Source organism: Protobothrops mucrosquamatus, unplaced genomic scaffold (assembly GCF_001527695.2).
Source record: "Protobothrops mucrosquamatus isolate PMUCROS unplaced genomic scaffold, P.Mucros_1.0 scaffold789, whole genome shotgun sequence".
NCBI classification, from domain to species: Eukaryota; Metazoa; Chordata; class Lepidosauria; order Squamata; family Viperidae; genus Protobothrops; species Protobothrops mucrosquamatus.
The window spans coordinates 152,831-168,700 of record NW_015387056.1 but is presented as its reverse complement, the minus strand read 5'-3'; the positions used below and the strand labels follow the sequence as shown (position 1 = coordinate 168,700).

The window sequence follows — 15,870 nt, the reverse complement described above, 5'->3', positions numbered from 1 at the left end:
AGAAGGTAACCTGCGGCAGAATATAAAGATAACAGAAAAATACTTGCTTTGTATCTCCAGCCAGAGTGTACTTATTAGATGTTACATGAAGATAGTACTGTCAATATGCAAAACAGCAGCCATCAGCTAATAATGAATGCGAAAACATTAAAGATACAGGACTACTTTTAGTAAATTCTCCTGCAATGTATAGCCATATGGTGTATGTATGTATGTATGTATACATAGGTATCTGAAGACAGAGATACACACACAATTTAAAAAATGTAAGCCAATTTGGTGTAGTAGTTAAAGTACCAGGCTCGAAAGCAGGAGATGGGCTAGAAGCTGGCAGATGATGAGTTCTAGTCCCTGATTTGGGCATGAAGCCACTTGGGTGTCCTTGAGCCAGCTCGAATGGGTGTCCATTCTCTCAGCTCGAGAAGGAGGCAAGGACAAACCACTTCTAAAATCTTCCCAAGAAAACTGCATGAACTTGTCCAGGCAGTTGCCAGCAGTCAAGACGCTATATATAAAAAAACAACATGACTGTAACGAAAAACTGCTTAAGTAATTATTGTAGAACAGTGGTTCTCAACCTTTTGTTCACCACGGACCCTCTTTAAATACCTTTTGTGGTCACAAACCATGGCCACAGAACACCAAGACTTAATTCAAGATTTAAATCATAACATTTCTTCAAGCGTTCGTGGACCCCCTGTGAGACATCATGGCCTCTCAGGGGTCCACGGATCGCAGGTTGAGAACCACTGCTATAGAACATTCTAAAAATTATTTGAAATATCTACTTACGGGCAGAGCTCTACTTCCAGGTATTGCTGGGTTTGGTAATTCAAGAAGAAGGCTTCTACAACTAAAACCATATAACAGTTGTTCATTTTACCTTGTATATTTCATATAGACACAAAGAACATTGAATACAACATCCATAACTGTGGTCTTATTTTACCTACCCTAATGATGCAAAAGTAAGAGCTAGTCTGGTGTAATAGTTAAGGCATTAGTTTAAAAACTGGGAGAGTCTGATTTCATTCCTGCTTTAGGCATGAACCCAACTGGATAATCTTGTGCCAGTGACCCTCTCTCAGTCCTAGGGAAGAAGCCAAGAAACTTTCAAAATCTTGCAGGGATTAATCCAAGAATTCTCCAAGAGTCAACACTGACTCAAAGGCGTGCACACACACACACACAAAAGATGCAAAATCCTGCAAAATCTTTTCCAGAAGCCTATTTTAGCCTTATTCAGAAAACAAACTAACTGTACAAGCTTCTATCAGAGACATTGGATATGCTTTATCATAGTCATCACTGTTTTAAAACTATGTATGAAAAATAACTACTTGGAGATCATAATACTGCATTTTAATGTAATTAGGGTGAAAAATTAAGGACAAGTCTATCCAAATGGCTTCCACAAGATATTTATTTCACAATGTGCAACTTCTTCATGCAGACTCCCACTTGGCACTCATACGATGTTAACTTTTAAATCCCTATTTGAAGTTCTGGAAATATATGTCTCAACACAATCCAATTTAGAGCTCATAAAATGCACTACCAGCTGAGATCTGTCTTCAACTGATAAGCATTTTTTTTTTAAAAAAATGTACACGTAGATGCTGAAGTGGTTGCATATCCCTTTAATTTTTTTGGTTTTTTGTTTTGTTTTTTTGCAAAACAATGGTGTAAAGTGAAAAGACATATGTTCAGGATAAAACAATTCAATTTCAGTGGCATTAGAGAAACATCAAATGGAAAAATCAAACAGCCAATTAAACAAATCAGTTTCACTTCACAGTAATATTTCTGTTCAGGCAAAACATTTCAAATACTAATTAATTTGAACAGTCATAATGAAGAAAGGGGAATGATAATGAAGACAGATAATAGGCTAATTTATGAAACTTACTTCAAGAGGGTAATGGTTATCTTGGTAAGATCAGAAAAGCATGTGTAAGTAGTAATATATGACTTACAAGAGAAAATTAAGTTGCATTAAAATTCTAACAGCATATTTGCAGATTTGCATATGAATATACAAATATTTAAGATACTAGATTTATCAAAATCATTTTTAAAAACTTTTGACACCAGCATGGAAGTCAGTAAACTAAAGACCCAGCAATATGCTGAGCAGTTCGAGGTCTCATTAATAACATAAAATCTATTTTGACCAAGTATTTCTGCAAATTCATTTATCTAGTATGAAAGATGGGAGGGTTCAAATAGCAGAGAGTGGTTTGCTAAAAAACAGACAGAAGTGCAGAAGTGCTATGCAAACAACATAGTTTCATCATATGAAAAGGCTAGATATAAAACTGACAAGTGTTTTTATTAAAAACCTGAAAATTGATTCACCAAAGATATTAAGTCTTATTGATAGAACTATATCTTTTGGCCACTTTATATTTGATTATGGAACCTGAATATTTATGTTCAGAAAGAAGTGGAAGATTTTAATCGCTGCCATAGTTTATGGTTAGACATTATAGGTTTACAATGTTCAGAGGCAAAAGCAATAGGACCATCAGTAGAATTTATATATTGTGTCTTTCAAGTTAAATTCAGGGTTTGGGCTCTGTGAAAAATGTAAATCCTTATATAGCTAAGCCAGTAGCAAAGAAATGCTGAAAACAAAATGGTCTATAGGCACCCCAAGTAGGAACACTTGGCACATCGGCATTTTGCTACAGTGTGTACCAATAAAAACAGAAAAAAAATGAACCTCTAGGCAAGAATTGCTATCAGAATATTCAAAATTTTAAGTCTTAATACAATAAGTTTACTTACCCTCATAGACCCATAATCCATTGAATGGTTTTCCTGGTTCACCAGGAGGGGCTGGAGGATCATTGAAAAATGGAGCATTCAATTCCATCAGTATTCCTGTATTTTCTGGACTCAGGCTGATTATTATTGGATCATGGGACACTGGAAGGCTGTTCCATGTATGTTCAATTTTAAACTCCATCTAAATCTTTTATATCAAGAAAAATAATTATATATTTAACGTAAATACTAATAATATGTATGTCACATTGAAATATCTTTTAATTGAAGATATTAATTAGCTATTATATAATTATTAATTATATATCTACAATTTTTAGTTTCAGGATCTATTTCATTGATAGGCATTTGCTTAAAATAAATCCAATTCACTTACTTCTTATTCAAGATATATATGACTTTCAAATATATTCAATATATTAGCAGCAGAGAAAATAAGTTAAGAAAGTATACCAGGTCTTATAGCTTTTTAAATATATCATGATTTTCTCAATTGTTTGAAGAGTAAGATTGTTGTCCACAGTGATCACAACATTTAAATATGCAAATCAGCTTTGCAAATTTCCCCTTATGTATTTGATCTGCTTACTTGCCACTAATTAGGAATGGACAAATAGAATATTTAATCTGGATTTAAAAATAGTGATAATAGAGCCTATTGTGTGAACACAAAGTATACTGTTGTTGTTAAGGGCATTAGTCATATGTCAGAACAGGTACACAACTGCAGTATATCATACTCTCAATAGTCTGTTGCTTTTTAAACTTTCAAGGTAGCATGAACCTCAACAATTGTCATATCACTTTATTTATCCTTATTGAAAATTGATGTTCTGCATGACTTAGATTGTCAGAGAAACAACTTTAGCTGGATAGTCACATCCCTGCAACAACATCATTGTAATTTTCACTGTTTTAATAATTTCCACAATTAATATCTATGATATTAATATGTGTGTGCACATATCCACACATACACAAATGCATACAATGTAACCTTATCTCCTTTAGATTGCCAATTTTTTTTGCATGAAACAGACATTCTGCCTTTAATAGTTACTTGGTTTCAACGGCTTAACTTCTGCTCGCCGAAGCAACTATTCAAAACCAGTAATTCCGCAAGGAAAGGGAATGGGGGGTATGGGGCTATTTCAAAAGCTAAGGGAGAACGCTAAAAGAAAATCCACCCGCGACCAGCATTCAGTGCAACTTTTATAGTTACTCAAAGAAAGCTCCCGTGAGCTTAGTAACACCCATATTCCCAAGGATAGGAATAGAAAATTGCAATCTGAGCTCTCCTGCTCGTAATTCAAACCTCCACACCAAATCCGCACCAAAGGGAGCGACGGCACTTCCGCTCAACACCCCAGTTACTTTCACCCGGCAACGTCTCCATTCAAAGGAAAAGGAAAGAACGAAGCATGTGACCATTTAAACCAGGGGTAGTCAACCTTGGCTCTTTTATGACTCGTGGACTTCAATTCCCAGAATTCCTGAGCCAGCTTAGCTGGCTCAGGAATTCTGGGAGTTGAAGTCCACGAGTCATAAAAGAGCCAAGATTGACTACCCCTGATTTAAACCAATAGAAAAGAGTTCTCGTAAACTCAACTAGAATCCGATTGGCGGGTTGTTTTTTTCCTGACAACATCATGCAGGGTCTCTTCCACCCCGCGCACCGTTTTTTGTTTGTTTGTTTTTGTTTTGTTTTTTAAACCTTTTTAGAGCCAAGTCGGTCGTTAAGACGCCCGCGGTGTTGCGGCAAGCGATTTAGCGGCGCGTGCCGCTCTCCTGGGGGAAAGACGGCGATTGGAGGGGAGGGAGGTGACGTTGCTAAAGCGAAGCCCGCAGCTGCTTCCAGATTTGTTGGATGGTTCGTCCTTGTGCCCGCGCTGATGGGCTTTAACAGTCTACCTTCCGCTCGGGAAGTTTCTTCTTTTCCTTTCCGTCTTACTTCTGAGAATTAGGTAAGGGCAAGCTCCCAACATAGGGTGACGCCCTCTGCAGCAAACCCAATACACCTTTTTTTTTTCTAAATGGATGCTTATGTAGTTAAAGCTTATTGCCACGTAACCCCATTACACCATGGGTAGGTTTACTTAGAGCAAACGGTTCCAATGAAAAAAAAATAGCTCTTCTGGATAAAGTTACAGCACAGTTCTCTTGCATCTACTCTCCCCGCTGGAATTCAACTGGAATTATTTCCAGGTAAGGACCTGATTTTTACCGATCTTTAGATGTTATATATAAGACTGAAATTGCATTACTTTAATTCCATATTCAAGGGGGGGGGGAAGAGAGTCTAAGCTCGAATGGAAAATTCAAGGAGAACCAGGAAGATGCACACAATAAATCTTTCCTGCAGCCCAAAGTCCAAGCATTGCTAGAGGAGCTTTGAGTCAATATTACCTGTTGGGCTTTTCAGGAAGGATAATTTAAGACCTCTGATGAGCTTGCAGCAAGCATCCCAAGTACTTTCTCTCCAAAGAGGTGAGCTAAGATATTATAAGGCTGGAGAAGAAATACTGGATTTCAAAGATCAAGCTAACTTGCCAAGAAGCAAAACATTAAATGATTGGAGGGGAGACAATATGTTGAGGACATTTCAGTATGATACATGGAGATTAAACTTTACATTAAGATTGCACAGTCATATATGAAAGTAGAAGTATTTTAAGCATTTTGAAAATTAAGGGATTGATATCATCTTTGTAAGCTTGTCTATTTTTTAAAATAAAGAGTACGATATAAATGATGGAAATACTCAACTATTAAAACTTTACATTCCAGATCTTCCATTAGTATTTGATCTTATTTTTTCTATCTGAAGATAAAAACATTGACATTAAGATGTATAGGAAATAAGAGGCTTTCCTTTTCAAATATCTCAAATTGATTATTTTATGATTGACATCCATAACATCAGGATTACAACTCTGAAGTGTAACAGCATGTTGCAGACTTTATGGAAGCCTGTTCAGGTTGTTTTGTATTTCTTCCTAAGAATTTAGTTTTAGAAGATAAAGTTCAAAGCAATTATAAGTTGTGTTTGCCAGTTGTATTTATTTTATTTTCACAGCTTTTATGTTTCTGCTCCTGAAAAGCAAATCAGCTTCCTAGACACTTTATATGAAATTCCAATAAGATTCTAAAATGACAACAGATATCAAGGTAAGTTCCATATAAATTTTCATTAAAATTCATAATGTATTGTATCGTTTAGGTACTAGATATCAGAGTTCATCAGCCTTTTTTGGGCTGGAGGCTACCCCTTTTTATGTATTATTTGATGGAAGCTGCAAAGGGAGGGGTAGTATGATTAGAGCATAATGTAAATTGATGTATATAATTGTTTCATATCTTTATTTCATGATTTTTAGATTCTATTTTGATGTACCTTTTAACCTATTCTAAGCATCACATAAACAAGGGACCTTGCAGATCATCTAATTAAATTTGCTTATCCACTATTATAAGGTTCTTATATTTCACTTTTGAAAAAGAACATTCTGTAAAGTAGCTTGTTTATGTAATGTGCCTGAATACATTTATTTATGCTTTTTTACCAAATAAATTTATGCCAGTTACATTTGGCCATTTCCACTACAGCTAACTGAGCCTTGAGCAGTATTAAAAAGCAAGTCTTTGTCATATAGAACCATTGTTTGTTGTGATGATGGCTGTACTAATGACATTAGCAGCATTTTTCAACAGAATATTGTAAATCAGTATCACTTCCTCAAGATTTGAGCAATCCTGCCACAATCTCAGGATACTTTTTTTAAACATGCACATTTAAGAACATTGTGGTATTCCAACCTAACTAGAAATCAATAGTACTTTTGTTTGTTATAAACATTTTTTATGTATATCTTAACATATTGTGAGTCTTTCACTAATTGTCATTTCTGTTGCTCCTGATGAGCCCATATATTTTTTTTGTAAGTGGCATCCTTTTAGGGCTAGAGCTCTCTGTATCTTCTTGTTTTCTTTTAGTCATCATCTGGATTTTTGAAGCCCAGTCCTAGTAGTCCTATAATTTTGCCAGCTATCAGTTCTTTTCTTTTATCCATTTCCAAACAAAGTAGAAATTAAATTTAGTTGCTAGTTTATGACCAATCAAAAGGAGTAGCTGATATGAAATAAAATACAAACATACAAGATACTGGTTGCCACTGATAGAAAAATTATAGAAATGCCCTTAGTGGAATTAATGGCCCTTCATTTGGCTTTAACATTTAATGAAATACTAGGGTAAATAATTAGTTGCATTCTTTTTATAAGGTAATACAGTTGGCAAATATTACTCTCTATTAAAGTTATTGATTTTTTGAGTTCCTAAAGATAAACAAAGAACTGAAATAATATATAAATGTGAAAACAGAATAACATATGAAAAGCTAAGGTTATGCTTTTTGAATTCAATTTGAATTCATAGGAATTTTATTTATTTTTAATTTTTATTTATTGATTAAATTTTTAGGCCACCAATGTACCCTACAAGAGAATACATTGTGAATAGTTTGATTTAAATAGGATCTGTAGAGTTAAATTTTAGAGGGTTTTTTAAACATCTTTTTATGACAAGCGATAAACTTCAATAAAATAAAATGTTTGCTTCCAGAATAATGCCTTTGAAGATGCCAGTATAAGGGAGCACATCCTGATAAACCAAAGGTAATTTGGCATTCTAAATAATGTATAAAATGCAGTTTCAAAACACCTTATAAAAAGATATGTTGATGCCTGGAAATGCTCTTCCAAAATGAACAAATGAAGTATCTATTATTTTTTTATCTTGTTCATGTGTGTGTGTATAAAAACTGTATATGTACACATAATTTAAACAAATATACTCTACTTAGGATAGAGGAAATAGATTTGTAATTAAGCAAAAAGTAAGATTCTATGGATTGCACCCAGATGTAATCATATAGTTGATCTGCTGAAATTAATGGAATTTAAAGTTGATTTATTCATTTCAGTGGCTCTTAAGTCAATCATAAACAAATTTATAAAAACTCTCCATGTGTCTCTAAATATTTTGCCAATAATTATGCTTGGCAGAACCTGAGTCTTTATCTGGAAAATAATTCCACAAGCAGTCCATGCCTTAGCAATGAGAAACTGCAGCTAATGTTTTATGACATCAGAGCTCGGCAGCTTGATCTTTTCCTTCCTTTCATGTCTTAAAATATTAGCATAACTGGTATTGAGTTTGATTTTTTTTAAAAAATATATAAAAGTTATCATTTTGTAAGGGGTAAAGGTTCTACTGGAAAACTTCATAAAACCATTCTTAGTCCAAGCAAAGCAGTTTGTGTTCCCTCCTTTATTTGGGCAAATTGAAAGGAAAGGAATTATCTTGCATAAAATCTCTTTTCAACTGGTGCAAGAGGAAAAGGAATTTAAACATTTTCACCTATGTTTACAATTATATCTAATTTTTACAATAACTAGTTGTTAAGCATCCTGAGTTGCTTACATTAGAACATTGTTGATCCATAACTGGTACTTCAAATGAAATTATTCTTGTTTGCTTGTTTGTAATCCCTTGATATTTTATAAGTCAAGATATACCAAATAAAATACTGATAATATGTAGTAGGGTGACTTTTACAACACAGCTATGTCAAATTTATTTTGGGGATTCTAGCTTTCTACCCCAATCTACCTGAGTTCTGGGGTGTCTGATATAGATGTGTCCCAAGGTGAAAGGGGTACTGAGGTACGTAAGCTGAGTTGCCACCACCTGAGTAGGAAGAAAACCATCTGCTCATATTCTTGGGAATCCAGATAGGGTAAGAGATCCCACTTCTTCAGAATTAAGCTGAAGGAAATTGACTTCAGTTTCACTGAATGATCAAGGAAGTTTTGGAGTATCTGATACTTAAATAAATCCACAACTAAGTGGGGAAATCCCATTCTTACTTCTTACAGGAATCATGTAATGGCTTTAAACTGTGTGCTATATTAGGATTAAGAAGAGTCAAGTTCAAATTTATCTTCAGCCTTGGAAAAACATTGAATGGCACTTAGGATTGTTACTGCTAATAAAAATTGGAGTATGGAATACTGTGTATGCCTTTTGAGCCCCTAGAAGAAAAGCAGGATATAAATGTAACATACAATAAGGACCAATTGCTTGAAAAATGCTTCCATATATGCATGTGTGTTTGAAATTATTGCTCCTGTCCTTAAGTATTTTTTCTAATGCTTCATTTTTGTGTCATTGATGAGATTTTTTTTTATTTTTAACTTCATTGTGTCACTTGAATGTTCACTTAATATAGGAACTTTATTTTACATCCCTTTTAGCTCATTACCTCCTATAGTTGCTGAATATGATAAAAATCTTGGGGAAATGAATGAACAACTAAAATACTGCCAGGTACAAAGTTAAAACTATTTTTACCACTAATATAGCTCATTAAGTAATTTAAAAATAATATTTAGAATTTAAATAATATTGGTAAGATGCTTTTTTTAAATCACTGAATCAAAGCTTATATTGGCACTGTTTTTAATTCAAAAAATACATTTAACTATTTCTAGTTTGAGAAAACTTGTTTCATAAACTAGAAAAGACAACATTCTTAATTGACATTCAAGCATCTTATTACTGATTGTATCATACTGAATATGTATTACATGTGATCTATTGTATCTTCAAAAATAAATATTTAATCTCCTGCTTTTCTTCCTTTAGATGCAGATGAAAGAAATGAGGCTAAAACTTGAGCAAGTCATCAAAGAAAATGAAAGGTAAAGTCATAAAAATCATATTAATACTGTATTGTCTGTGTCACATAACAAGAAACTAATGATTGAAATGATCATGTATTTTGTCTTACCTTTGCAGTGCAATGAATACAGATACCTTGGGAATGGGGATTGCTAGAAATAATGTGGGAAAATTTCATGAATAACTTAAAATGTTTTTTCTGGACTTACAAGTGTTAACTGTTTGACAGAAGAACCATTATTAATAAAAATACAATTTTGTTGCTGTTTTACAACGAAGTGATCCACCTCTTATTGTAACACAGATTGCATGAAGAGTTAAAAGAAGCAATTGAAAAGCAATTGGAAGTTCTGCCATCTGGTTCTGTTTCAAGGGATGCTACATTTATGGATGAAAACCTAATAAGAAACCTTCAAGAACAGTTGCAACTAGCAAATAAAGTGAGCCTATTGAAATATTTGCTTTGATTGTACTTTTATGTCTATGTTCTAGTAGTCCTAAGTTGCCTTTCAATATAGGCACATTCCTTTATGACACATTTTTGTTATAGCTGAAAATTGTGGTTTAAGTTTTTAATATTAGCATTTGAATTTTAAACTTGTTTTTAATGTCAAGACATAGATATAAAACAATATTATATCTAAATTTTGAATATTTAATGACAATAAGAAAGATAATACACTAATATTAGTAATATATTTTATTGTCATTAACAGGCATAGAGATGTTTCTATTTATAATATAAATTCACGTTATACTATAATAGATATAAAGTAAAATTCTTTTCAGACATTTGATACTTAAAAACAAATGGAAAGAAAAATTCTAACATTCTTTTTTCAATCTTTCAATTTTAAGGAAAAGGAACATGTCCTAGAACTTTGGCAGATGGTATCACAAGAATTGGAGCGACTTCAACAGATATACCAGGAGCACATGACAGAAGCACAAATTCATATTGTGGAAAGGCAGAAGCAAAAAGTAATGTACTGATACATTTGCATTAAAATAAATTAAGATGAAGACAATTGTTTTCCCACTAGCTCAAGATTTTAGGGATAGCGAGTTGTTTTTTTTTGTAAAGGAGCATTTTTAATGGTCTTTGGGCAAGTCATAGAGTAGGCCATTTGGTTGAGATGGGTGGTATATAAAGTTGATGGTAGGTAGGTAGACAGACAAACAGACATACCAGACAACAGACTATTTGTGAGGTGGCAGAAGGAGTGTCTTTTTTAAAATTTTGTTTTTACTGTTTAGGAAAGAAATGTAAAGCTCAAAAGATGTATTTGGAAAGCCCAAGATTGTTAATGTTTGTATGTAAAAATGGTCCTTTCAGTTTATGTTACATCGCTAACATAAAGTTTGAAACCTGAATGCATATTTAGAAAAGGGACATTGTTTGCTTGATTTTGAGGTCTTGTTGATTTTCAAACATTTGTTACAGGATTATCTGTGAATAATTTATTAAATATAGAAATATACTTTGATTATAAGTATACTTTATTCACTTAAAAACGTTTAAATCTTGTTGCAGAAATATATTATGTTTTTCTCAGTCTTTCAAATGAAGGCATTTACTCTGTTACAGCTAAGTCTCAGACATGTACCTATGCACACGTACCTATATACACAACCACAAAATATTAGAAAAATGAATACTGTAGATCAGGCGTGTCAAACTCAATTTCATTGAGGGCCGCATCAGCATTGCGGTTGCCCTTGGGGGGGCAGGTGGGTGTGGCCAGGGTGGGTGTGGCCTACTGGGTGGGTGTGGATGGAGTGGGTGTGGCCTACTGGGTGTATGTGGCCAGCTCTACATTGTTGCTTCAAGGGTGCCTGTGGGGGCCTGGGCAGGAGTGCGACAGATCTGAAGGTCTCTGGCAGAACGGGGTGGGATCAGGGCAAGTGCCAAGGCATGGTCCCCTGGAGGAGCCTCACTGTTCCTCTCAGGCCATGTGGGGCGGCTGGATGGTGGTGCAGGCTGCCCGGAGCCCTGGGCAGCAGAGGTCAAACGCCCAGCCTGGCCCTCGAGCACCTGCGGCACCAAGCCCAGTCCCACTTCCCCAAGGGGGCGCCCAGCTGCCCTTACCTCCTCCTCAAGGCTGCTGCTGCTGTGCTTGTTCTCCTTACCCAGATTGCTCATGATGGGTACGAGGCCAAAGTCAGAGGGAGGCCCATTCCCTCTCCATGGGAGGAGACCCGGCTTTGTATCCAAAGCTTCCTTAGCAATAGGATGGGAGACCCCCAGGATAGGCCAGGAGGAGGGGGCAAGGAGATGGTGAAAGGGCAGCAAGGCAGGACTAAGGCAGGACTTCCCTCAGACCCTCCCCCTCCTTCTTTCCTTCTTTCCTTCCTAAATACAGAGTGGTGGAAAATGTTTGAGATGAGGGAGGGAGAAAAACAGACAAGAAACGCAGCTGGGGAGTTGTCACCCTTCATGAGGAATGAAGAAATGCACCATCGCCTGGAAGTGGCCAGCACATGGCCCTCACCTACTCCGTATATCTGGCTTGGTGGGCTCTGGGGCAAGGGATGCCATGAGCAGCATGAGAGTCAACGTTACCTGTGCAATGGCGGTTTCGGCAGGCAGCGAGGCGCTCTCCTCACAGCGCCGAGGTTGAGCCGGGCGGTGCGAAGCTCGCCAGCTTTGCACCTTGCTCCCTGCTGAAACTGGGCAGCCTGGGGGCTGGGCAGCCTTGCACTTCTCATCAGATTCGCACCACCCAGCTCAGCTCTTGGCACTATGAGTTGAGTGCCCCGCTGGCTGCTGAAATAGGGCAGGCTGGGAGCTGGGCGGCGTTGCGCTTCTTTTTGGATTTGCGCCGCCCAGCTCAGCCTCTCGGCGCTGTGAGGAGAGCGCCCCACTGCCTGCCGAAACCCCTTCCCCAGAGCCCATCAAGCCGGATATGTGAAGTAGGCGAGGGCCATTTGCTGGCCACTTCCAGGCGATGGTGCATTTCTTCACCTCCCCAGCATGCACCCAGGAGGTGGGGCTGACACGGCAGGGGCTGGTTCTTCACTGTTTCCAGACGGCCTTATGGAGCTAAGACTGAATGCGTTTCAGCATAGATGGCCACCACAAAATTGTACATTGGCTCCCGGCCGGCCTGTTTCCTCACTGTTTCCAGGATGGCTTCGCAAGCCACATGAAACCACTTCGCGGGCCGCATCCGGCCCCCGGGCCTTGTGTTTGACATGTCTGCTGTAGATCATTCCTGCTTTATGCTATTGTATAATTTATTTTTTAAAAAATAAATTAGCTGACTCTCAAATCTGGACAACATCCACTAATAATGTTATACTTTATTACTTAAATTAAGTACTTAATACCTAAATATTTAATATATTATGTTTGAACATTTATTTTTATGTTGATAAATCCTCTAGATTGTCATTCCAATGCACTGTATTATCTTCTTTCTAGGATCAGTTGTCAAGTTTTCAACAGCTAACAAAACAACTGAATTTTGCTAATGAAAAAACTGAGTCAGTAAGTGAAATACTGAAATTCTAATAACATTATTTTGGACTACATAGCAGAAAATTTTAAAAGAAAATACATTTTCCCAACACAACTTTTAATAAAGATTTATCTTAACGTTTTTTACTTACATATTTATAAATTGTATTATATAGTGGCTTATACTGTATTTTTAATCTGTTCTAATTTAATTGCTACTTGGAGAGCAAGTAGTTGTTCCTGATTTGGGAAAATGTGCTTTTCATGAAAAATTAAGGTTTTGTTTGACAGTCCATGATTATTAAGTTTTAATGCCTATTTCTTTGACTATTCAGTATTAGTTTAAAATATTTTCTTTTCTTCTCTGTTTCTGCTTTTAATTATATGACTCTTGGAAGCAAATGAAGTGAGAAGCTTTTTTTAAAAGCAAAAACAAAGAATGTAAGTGAAATATAAACTAGTGAAACAAAATTTCAATCAGGTACCAATAAAGCAAGAAGGAGTTCATTTTTTTAATGTAGGTGACTGAAAGTAATGACTAATGCTGGTGCATCTAAAACAAAATAAGAGCCTTGAAATGCCACTGAGTTTAGAACAAAGACTATGTATTGACAATTTTAGAAGTCTCAATGAAGTATCGACAATTTTAAAAGTTTCAATGAAATAAAGTCAATAGCACATAACTGAATTTTATTATAATCATGGTTAGTGGAAGGAGACAGATTTTGTGTTGCTCCTAAGGAAAGTACAGGTAGTCTTGTTTAACAATTTTAATTGGGACTGGCTATTCCATTCCTAAGCAAAGCAGTTGTTATGTGGGAAATTACATGACCACAACATGTTTTCCATTATAAAGGGATAAGACTAGTCAGTTTCATATCTTAGGTTTTTGTTTCCCTCCTAACCACTCTCCCTCACTTTGGGACATTCAAGTACCTGCTTACTGTCTTGTACACATCAAAAGCAATGTGATCGCATCTCAGCCCTCTTTTGCTCTCCAATCATTTCGCTCTGCAAGGGCAGTGGGGAAAAATGCAAGTATTTCTGTAGGCAATGTCTCCTTCGCCTGTCCCTTTCCTGCTGCTGGTATGACTGCATTGCTTTCAATGTGTAAAGAGCAAACTGCTTTTTTGAAATTTCTCTGCTCTGCAGGAGGAGGGGGGAAGCAAACAATTTTGGTAGACAATCCCTTTGTGAGCTTCAGTTGCTTGAGGATATACTAGACCCTGAATGTCTGCATTCCTAGCCCAGTACCTTAACCATACTAGCCTACTGGCTCTCATGCTTTATTCATTTTAACAGCCGTGCAATATATTTAAAAATAATTTTGTTTACAGATTAATCAGGTATTTCTGAAAACTGTAATGGAACAAAATGTAGAGCTGGAACAGCTGCGCAAGCAACAAAGGTATAAACTTTTAAATCTTAAATTATTTTTTTTAAAAACGGGCTAGCACATGATAATGGTCCAACCTGTACAATGAGGCTTTTCAAAAATATTTTATGGCTTACTACAGGGGTCCCCAACCCCCAGTCCGTGGCCCAGTGCCAGGCCGCAGCATGCCAGGAACCGGTGTGCACAACAAGCAAAGCCCCATCTGCAGGATGCAGGCAAGCACACAAAACCCCACACTCTCTGGTCTGTGGAAAAATCTCTCTCCATGGAACTCCCTGGTGCTCAAAAGGTTGGGGACCTCTGGCTTACTGCATATCATTAGGTGGAAGTTTATAGCTATCTGTGGAAATGTAACATTGTGAGCAAATGCTGACCTCTATTAGAACTTCAGTAGATAATGAAGAAAGCCTTTCCACTGTAATAAATGTGTGCTGTTACTTCATATACTGTGTTTGGGGTAGAAAATTATTTATCCACACCAAAATTTCCTTTTTATCACACACTGATGAGCAGATCTTTTGAGAAATGAACCACCATTTGGAAATGCTGTAAAATATGTCCACAAATAAATAATAAATTAGACCAAGATGTGACTTTTTCTGTGCAATAATTTGTTGAGCAAGAGCATAATTTTATCTGTATGCAATTTTTTTCTTGAGCTTGAACATGGAATGGTAATGTAAAAACATGATATTTGTTTAGCCAGTGTATTTCTTATTTAGAGAAGTTTATCTTTTCAATATGCAGACAATCCAAATTGGACTTGAGAACAACAGTTGCAAAAGCTGATGAAATGATGAGACTCATTGAGGATCTTCGCAGCCAATTAAACAGAAAGGTTGAACACATCCTTTCTCAATTTTCAAAATAGAAGTTCACATTTCTGGACTCTGTTTCTGCTAGACACAAAATTGTTCTAAAAATCTCTGACTTTTCTGGTGTTTAGGAAGAAGAGGTCCTAGCTGCTCGGGAAAAAGAGGAAGCATCAGATAAACGCTTGCAAGAATTGCAGTCAAGCATAAAACAATTAGAGACAAGGTAGATTATTAAATTATTCAATAATAACTTCCACTTTAACACTATAATCCTTATATATGTTTAGTTTTTGTTGTGTGATCAGATATTTAATTTCAGAACATATTTGTGTAGAACATATACAATCAATATAATTAATTTTATGCAATGAATTTTAATTATTATTTTTGTGGCCCTCAAAAATAAACATTCAGTTCATTCAATATTGGCTTGCCTCAAAAATGTCTGCAAAATTGGTTGGAGTTTGATGGCTACCTTGGGTTTTCGGGTTTTCAATCAATTACAAATATGCCAACTTGGATTTATCCAGTCAAAAATATTTTTAATGTTTAGCCCAGATTTCAAACTCTTCTTGAAAAAAGTAACCTGAAAATTTAAGAAGCACTTTACTAAATTAGAAAGATTTAGAGAGAAATAAATATTAAAAGGTTTATAAGGAGAATAAAA

The 15,870-nt window shown here is 35.9% G+C and overlaps 2 protein-coding genes across 4 annotated transcripts in view; one reads left to right on the top strand and one right to left on the bottom strand.

The window, feature by feature from the left end:
• The window catches only part of CUNH4orf33 (chromosome unknown C4orf33 homolog), an 8,124-nt gene extending 3,931 nt beyond the window's left edge, over nucleotides 1-4,193 (bottom strand). Inside the window, exons 1-3 of one of the 3 annotated variants that reach the window (XM_015818779.1) lie at nucleotides 3,851-4,193; nucleotides 2,791-2,977; nucleotides 793-853 (exon numbers count right to left, since the gene is read on the bottom strand). In XM_015818779.1, coding sequence (XP_015674265.1) covers nucleotides 793-853; nucleotides 2,791-2,971 — 242 coding nt within the window. In that variant the 5' untranslated portion in view covers nucleotides 2,972-2,977; nucleotides 3,851-4,193. The remainder of the gene's footprint in view (nucleotides 1-792; nucleotides 854-2,790; nucleotides 2,978-3,850) is intronic. The other 2 variants (XM_015818780.1, XM_015818781.1) reach the window with 2 other exon arrangements.
• Nucleotides 4,194-4,491: 298 nt separating this feature from the next.
• SCLT1 (sodium channel and clathrin linker 1) overlaps nucleotides 4,492-15,870 on the top strand; it is a gene marked incomplete in the record, with an annotated part of 34,686 nt that continues 23,307 nt past the window's right edge. The window contains 11 exon segments of the mRNA XM_015818777.1: nucleotides 4,492-4,995; nucleotides 5,867-5,958; nucleotides 7,412-7,464; nucleotides 9,106-9,178; nucleotides 9,497-9,552; nucleotides 9,837-9,972; nucleotides 10,391-10,513; nucleotides 12,957-13,022; nucleotides 14,330-14,400; nucleotides 15,136-15,226; nucleotides 15,335-15,426. Of these exon segments, the coding sequence (XP_015674263.1) occupies nucleotides 5,941-5,958; nucleotides 7,412-7,464; nucleotides 9,106-9,178; nucleotides 9,497-9,552; nucleotides 9,837-9,972; nucleotides 10,391-10,513; nucleotides 12,957-13,022; nucleotides 14,330-14,400; nucleotides 15,136-15,226; nucleotides 15,335-15,426 (779 nt within the window).